The 7,549-nt window shown below is 32.0% G+C and overlaps 1 protein-coding gene across 2 annotated transcripts; it reads right to left on the bottom strand.

Moving 5' to 3' along the window:
* Positions 1 to 934: 934 nt before the first annotated feature.
* Positions 935 to 5,166, bottom strand: LOC132715973 (uncharacterized). 2 transcript variants are annotated; one of them, XM_060699089.1, is made up of 5 exons: positions 4,654 to 5,166; positions 3,766 to 3,994; positions 3,493 to 3,605; positions 2,692 to 2,792; positions 935 to 1,310 (listed from the first exon to the last, which is right to left on the bottom strand). In XM_060699089.1, the coding sequence occupies exons 1-5, from the start codon at positions 5,116 to 5,118 to the stop codon at positions 1,076 to 1,078; spliced, it is 1,143 nt and encodes a 380-aa protein (XP_060555072.1). In that variant the 5' UTR covers positions 5,119 to 5,166; the 3' UTR covers positions 935 to 1,075. The 2 variants fall into 2 exon arrangements, with proteins under 2 accessions (XP_060555072.1, XP_060555073.1); XM_060699090.1 differs by having other exon boundaries at positions 1,186 to 1,310; positions 2,721 to 2,792.
* Between the last annotated feature and the right edge of the window lie 2,383 nt (positions 5,167 to 7,549).

The following is a 7,549-nucleotide window of genomic DNA, read 5'->3' as shown; positions in this document are numbered from 1 at the left end:
TGGTCCGGTTGTTTATTATGATATAAAATATTATTATTATTATTATTATTATTATTATATTATATCAAAATATTATTATGATGAATTATGAAAAAAGTGTAAATTTAAACTTTAATGTAAAAAAACAGTTTAGATAGTATGTATAGTGTAAGCCGGAAATATTTCCTTGTTGCTAAGATGAGAATGTCCAAAAATATACTTAATGATCTAGGTGCGCTTTCTGACTAACCAGATTTTAAAAAGGAAAATGAATAAAAACTTAGAAAGTATAACAAATTAGTGATTGAAATGTACACATATGATATGATAAGACATGTATCTTTAAAGATTTAGAGTTTTCTTAAACTGTAAGTAAAAGACCAATGCCTTGTTTCTTGGGGTTTTTGATGAATACATGAATGATTGGATGATAAAATGAGATGAGATTTTTTTGGTAAGTATCATCATACTTGACGTTGATAAATCAAGGTCAGAGTGTAGATTTGATACTTGTTTTCGTGGTTTTATGTATTTTTTTGTTCAAGGCAGATCACGGTCAGGTTGTTATAAAGATTTTAAAACAAAGATGTTATTTTTAACTAAGGAAGGTAAATGTAAATTTTGTAAAGTTAATCGTTTTGATAATTTAATATATCGATATTGTATTGCTTCTGAAAATAGTGCTAAAAATAACCAGTGTGTTGAAATTTCACAGAATTTTGTCAATTGAAAATTTAACAAGACTAAGAGCGAAATGATATTAGCTTGTTTTCCAAAAGCAGGAGATTGAAAATTAAGAAAATAAAGACAAACTGAAAGTAAATGCTTGTTTGATTAAATTGTCATGGACATATGTTACACACAATATGATTTGAAATTCGTATAGAAGGATTACAAAGTAAAGGCAAACGTCGAGAAAATATGATCATCTGATAATAAAATGAAAAAAAAAATACATTATAAAATTAAAAACCGAGTAAGAGAAAAGGGATTAAGCTGCTTTTTTGTAGCTTATGTCAAGAAAACGTCCTATCACGTGACAATAGCATAATGTATGTGGCCTACTATTTATAGGGTGTGTCGACCGGCCTAAAATTTAATGAGAGCTGCCGACCTTGAGGGCTTTCTTATTGCCCTCGTCGACAGACTCTGAGGAGGAGGAAACAGCCAGTGAGCTTCTTGCTCTGGTTGACATTCGGCTAATGCTGGCTCTTTGGGACGACATGCGGCTCCTATTCCTTTCGGCGTCTGCTTGTCTATATCTGATAGTGAGTCGAACTCTTTCCTGAAACCGGTGTTCGGCCTCGTCCTTTCGTTGCTTGCATTCAGTTCTAAAATATATCAAAGAACATTGTGTCAATTGAATGTTTATCAATGTCGTTAAGTAATATAGATTATATAATATATATTGTGTGATGTAAATTATATAGTATCTGGTGTGATGTTAATGATAAAGTATCTGGTGTGATGTAAATGATATAGTATCTGGTATGATGAAAGTGATATAGTACCTGGTGTGATGTAAATGATATAGTATCTGGTGTGATGTAAATGATATAGTATCTGATGTGATGTAAATGATATAGTACCTGGTGTGATGTAAATGATATAGTATCTGGTATGATGAAAGTGATACAGTACCTGGTGTGATGTAAATGATACAGTATCTGGTGTGATGTAAATGATATAGTATCTGGTGTGATGTAAATGATATAGTATCTGGTGTGATGTAAATGATATAGTATCTGGTGTGATGTAAATGATATAGTATCTGGTGTGATAGAGATGATATAATAATTGTATGCTGTTAATGATTTAGTATATGTTGTGATGTAAATTATATAGAAGCTGGTGTTATCTAAATGATATAGTAACTGGAGGGATGTTAATGATATATATCTGGTGTGATGTAAATAATCTAGAATCTGGTGTGATGTGTATATTATATATCTGTTGACGTGTAAATGATATAGTATCTGATGTGATGTAAATGATACAGTATCTGGTGTGATGTAAATGATATAGTATCTGATGTGATGTAAATGATATAGTATCTGGTGTGATGTAAATGATATAGTATCTGGTGTGATGTAAATGATATAGTTTCTGGTGTGATGTAAATGATATAGTATCTGGTGTGATGTAAATGATATAGTATCTGGTGTGATGTAAATGATATAGTATCTGGTGTGATGTAAATGATATAGTATCTGGTGTGATGTAAATGATATAGTATCTGGTGTGATGTAAATGATATAGTATCTGGTGTGATGTAAATGATATAGTATCTGGTGTGATGTAAATGATATAGTATCTGGTGTGATGTAAATGATATAGTATCTGATGTGATGTAAATGATATAATATCTGGTGTGATGTAAATGATATAGTATCTGATGTGATGTAAATGATATAATATCTAGAAAAGATGTTAATGATATTGTATCTGGTGTGATGTAAATGATATAGTATCTGGTGTGATGTAAATGATAAAGTATCTGGTGTTATGTTAATAATATAGTATCTGGTGTGATGTTAATGATATATTGACTGGTGTGATTTAATGCTATACATATCTAAAATGTGTAATGATTAAGCATGCGAAATACAGTTATTCTTGTCTGAACATCAGTTATACGAAAACACACATTCCTTTAAAGAACGTACATGTATATGTAATCAAACGGTTGTGACACAAATTAAGTGAGCTTACTTTTTTCTCTGGTGCTCTCTTGCCAGTACCTTCTTTTTGGAAAGCTCCTCATTTCTTTTGGCTTCGGCCTTTTCTTGTCGAGCCTCACATGCTAGGCGTATCTATTAAAATGTAACAAATATTAAAGGCAAACTCAAACTTTCTTTTTAAAACTTGCAATTTTGTCTAATTTGTATACATCTATAGTAATAATATAAAAACAAAATATAAAAGTCCAAATTTTCGAATCTTAGACTATTGGCTACTCCTTGCGTTCCATATGGTGCCGTTTTGTGTATTGTGAATGTATAGATATTTTTAGGCAATACACAACTTCATTCATCATTCGTCAAAACTCGGAATATTTCAGGGTTTTTTCCGTTACTTATATCATGTTAATGGGATTTAGTTCATTTGTAGCAATGTTTGCCGGATATATACATTGGATTAAATATAACTCTTTACGTTGCAGATTTAATATATAATCTTTTAGTTGATGTCGAAGGGCAAATTTCAAATGGCTTTTACACTTACTATTCTAATTACGTATGATATATGAATCTCAGTCTGGACAAAACAACATTTTATTATGGAAATTTTAGCATTTTTATATGCTGACTAAATAGCGAATAGTGCAGTTACATAAATGTATCTTATTAATACATATATATAATTTTCAAATATACAACAGAAATATTTCCAGGCGGAAGAGTAGAAAGTATGTTGTATTCAAAAATATTTTTTTTCAAATATACATCAGAAATATTTCCAGGCGGAAGAATAGAAAGTATGTTGTTTTCAAAATATAACATTTATACTTACAGGCCCGACAGCTTTCTTAATTGGCGGCAATATCGGCTTCATGACTAATGGTTTGCAATCTACTTCAATGGTAAAAGACTCCCCGCCACGTGCTTTTCTATGCTCATATTGAACTAAAATAGAAATAGTATTGTCAATGAATTATCTTGTTAAAGTACGCAGTTTCTTCTCTTTAAATAAAGTATGACGAAAATATACTTACAAGCAGGAAACATAATTCATATATTTTCTAACTGTCACAAAATGCGAGCGAGGGCTAAGTGTAATTCTTACCTAACGTTGGTGTGGGGGTGCGGCTAGCTATAGCCTTCCTTTTCTTTTCGCGTCGTTTCTCTTTCCTTTTGGCAATCCACGTAGAAATAAAACCAAAGCAACCTGGGAGCTTCATCTTCTTTTTCTTCTGCTTCTTCTCATTTCCCTGGTCAGATTCGTTAGAAGTGGTCGCAATGTTTTCCTTTTCTGCTTTTGCAACTTTATCTTTTTTATCAATGTCGTCTTTTTCCTACAATTGAAGGGGAATCCCGAGGGATAGTATTACAAATGTGGTGCACCTTACATAAATTTCATTTAAAGGTTTTCAAACATGTACAATTCAAATTCAACGAAACAAATAATGTTCTTCGATGTTATCAATCCTTCATATGAAAAGAATGAAATCAAACCGGAATATCTAAGTACCTATTATAATTGACAAACAAAGCTATTCGGCAATAATCTAAAGCAAGAACTTGAACTCTCAGGTACACTAATAAAGAACAAATAAGGTACAATTAATGTCATTTTGTTCTGTATCTTTACATACAGATTGTTAATTTGATATAGGTTTGTGCATAGCACCTGTAAGCTTGGACTTACAATCTTAGCTCAAAAAAGATATAACTCAATTAAACCCCTTTATAGGCCATTTTATTGGGAAAGCCAGAATAATTGAATATTTTCCGTGAAGTACAAAAGCATGCATGTTTCATGTGTATATCCCTCACATTAATGTCAAACCCCTCACGAGGACGTAGACATATAACAAATAGGAAATACATAATAAAGTATAAGTCAAGATATTTGCATACAAAATGTTATCCCTGTCATTAATTTATCATCATTGTAATTAGTAATAAGTACTTTAGTATTATGCTAAGCACAACGGTGAAACTCGAAGTTTACCTTATTGCCCGCCTCGTTTTTAATTTTCGTGTCTGTACCATATACCCCTTTATTGGCTGATACATCCATTGACTCTCTATGTTTTTCCTCTTTTTCTTCCAAGCTCGTACTTATATCAACTGCCATCTGTTCTAATTCTAGCTTTGATGTATTTCTTAGCTTGACTTCCTGCTCTTCTAATCCTTCGTCGCTCGAATCGGAAAAATCGTCGCGATATTCCGCCTCTGTAGGCCTCGGTAAACTTTGATCTCGTGCATGCGTGAATTGAACCCCTTTAAATGTTCTGTCAGGTACAGAACGACTTCGGGTCTGTCCTGGCCCCTTGTGAGTAAAAACTTGACTTCTTTTATTTGTCAGCATAATCTGTTGTTCCACAAGTTTCTTTGTATCTGCCCTCAGTGGGGGTAAAGATCCCGTACCATCTGAGGGCTCAACTGTTATGATTCTCACCTTATGTGAGGACATTTCAGCTAATGGCAAATTGCAGCGCCCGTCATGGATATCTTTCGGCCCTCATTCTGGTATTGCTAGGAGACGTTGTCAAATGACGTCGTTAAGTGATGTCATCTTACTGTTGGAAAACATTTGAGACCTCGTGATGTAATGACGTCATAACTTTAGGTGAATGCGCATAATTGTTACGCGGCAAAATCAGTGAAAAGTACTTAAATCACTAAAAAAAAGCATGAAATAAAAAGAAAATTTATTTGTTTACATATAAGATTGGAATATATTTCATTTGTGAACACCAGCTTTTTTATGCATCAGGGCTGCGTTTCATGGAGAGTCCTAAGTTAATCCTAAATCCTAGGACTTATGACCAACTTTAAAAGGAGAAAAAGTTTTTGCACTTAAGACCGTTTCAAGTAACTGTCCTATCTCTTGTCTTAAACTTAAGACTTATGACCAATTCGCTCTCCTGAAAAAAGTTACAAAATACAATGGCACGCGCATAATCCCGGATTGGATTTACTATGTAATTGATAATATCAAGTATAAAAAGTAATGTATTGCCCTCTTATCCTGTTGAGTGAAAATATATACCACATTTCAAGAAAAACGATAAAATAACCGTTTTATTTAATTTCATAGTAAAAAAATGGTTACGATGTACAGCGCGCAGTAATATTATAATTTATAGATGCGTCACTGAGTGAATTATCACTTGCATACAAAACAAACAAATATCCTCCATATAATCAGTTTTATTTAAACGGCAAATTGAAATGAGAACCGTATTTTAAAACCACTAAGATCGGCATTGATTGTTGCCGTTTGTAGATTCAAATTTACTACTTAAAATCGCATTTCATATTTTGTTCATCCGTTCGTTCTTCTGACTGTCAGTTGTTTCTTTAACAAATTCATATTGTCGCATATAGTTATTATAAAAAATAAAGATAAAAAAATATTACCATGACAAGCAAAACTTTCAAAGGATTCTATGGGTTTATTTAGCATACGCCTTTAACAGTTCGAAATACGGTATTTAGTGTGGTGCTTCAAAAAAAAAAGAAAAAAAAAGGGGAGGTAACAACATTTCGAATTTTATGTCTAGATATAACTTTGTTACCGCCCTTGCATGAAGTTTGGTATAATGCATACATGTACGCATTTTAGAGTATCTATTTCCAAATGCACATCAGCTGTCCATTCAATAGACTTTTAACATTAAAATTACCTAACCCAAACAAGTGGTTGTTATGGAACGTCTAAAATCTAGTTATTTATTTTCTATATTACATTTTTTGCGTATTATTTGACATTTTGTTTTGGACATAAATTGAAGCACATCATTAATAGGGGTTTTCATATGAGCCACGCCATGACAAAACCAACATAATGCGTTTGCGACCAGCATGGATCCAGACCAGCGTGCGCATCCGCGCAGTCTGAATGAATGAATGAATGAATGAATGAACGAACGAACGAACGAATGAACGAATTAATGAATGAACGAACTGTACATGTATTACACAGAAGATTACGTTTCACATTAGAATTGTTCGTGAATCATTTTAAGAACAAAACGTAATAAGTACAAGCAAACTTTAGTATACACGGTCTAACATACCATTTGAAGCCAAACAGTCTCACTATCTGACCTGCTACAGCCGGACCTGTAATTAAAAAACAAAAATGTTTAACTATCATTTTGTTTGATTCAACCACATGTAAACAATGAATAATATTTTTTCAATAAATTCCTTTATTCTTTTTACATGTTTTTTTGGAAATAAAGGGCGAAAATAATGTTGTTTGTTTACTTGGAAATTTATTTCAAGCTCTTATATTATTCGAGTATGATCACAACTATAACTAAACTAACCTAATGTATATGCAAGACATAGAGCTAATTGAACAATGGCATAAACACTTCCGTATGTTGACACGTGACGCTGATCTATCAGTAACGCTAGAAGGGGCATGATTGTTACACCTACAACGTAATACATATTTAGTAAGTTTGAATTTCTACATGCTAGTTTGCTTCATTTTGAATATTAACACTATCTTTACTTTATAACTCGAAATGTATTTTGTGGTAACATATTACTAAGAACTTTAACAATTTGTGGTTTTGAAACATTGTTAATTGAACGTACTGCAGTTCAGCAAATGATATGAATAAATACTCTTTCTACGAATTATTTTGCCACTCAAATTATATAATTATACATTGTACATTTGTTTAAAGAGCCTCTACTAACATTGTATTTATTACTAACCACATTTATTCATGTTAACATGAAATGTGTGTAATAAAGGAAATTTGACTTGACTTGACTTGTATTTTTTCAACAAACAAGAATATTTAGAAAATCATTATTGTTTCAGACTTATTCACAAATTTAATGAACAATTGTGGCTTTTTGCAGAAATTTGTCAAGTAAGC

The sequence above is a fragment of the Ruditapes philippinarum genome, unplaced genomic scaffold (genome assembly GCF_026571515.1).
Source record: "Ruditapes philippinarum isolate M1 unplaced genomic scaffold, ASM2657151v2 ctg163_1_1_1_1, whole genome shotgun sequence".
NCBI lineage: Eukaryota > Metazoa > Mollusca > Bivalvia > Venerida > Veneridae > Ruditapes > Ruditapes philippinarum.
This window is presented reverse-complemented; position numbering and strand designations above follow the sequence as displayed.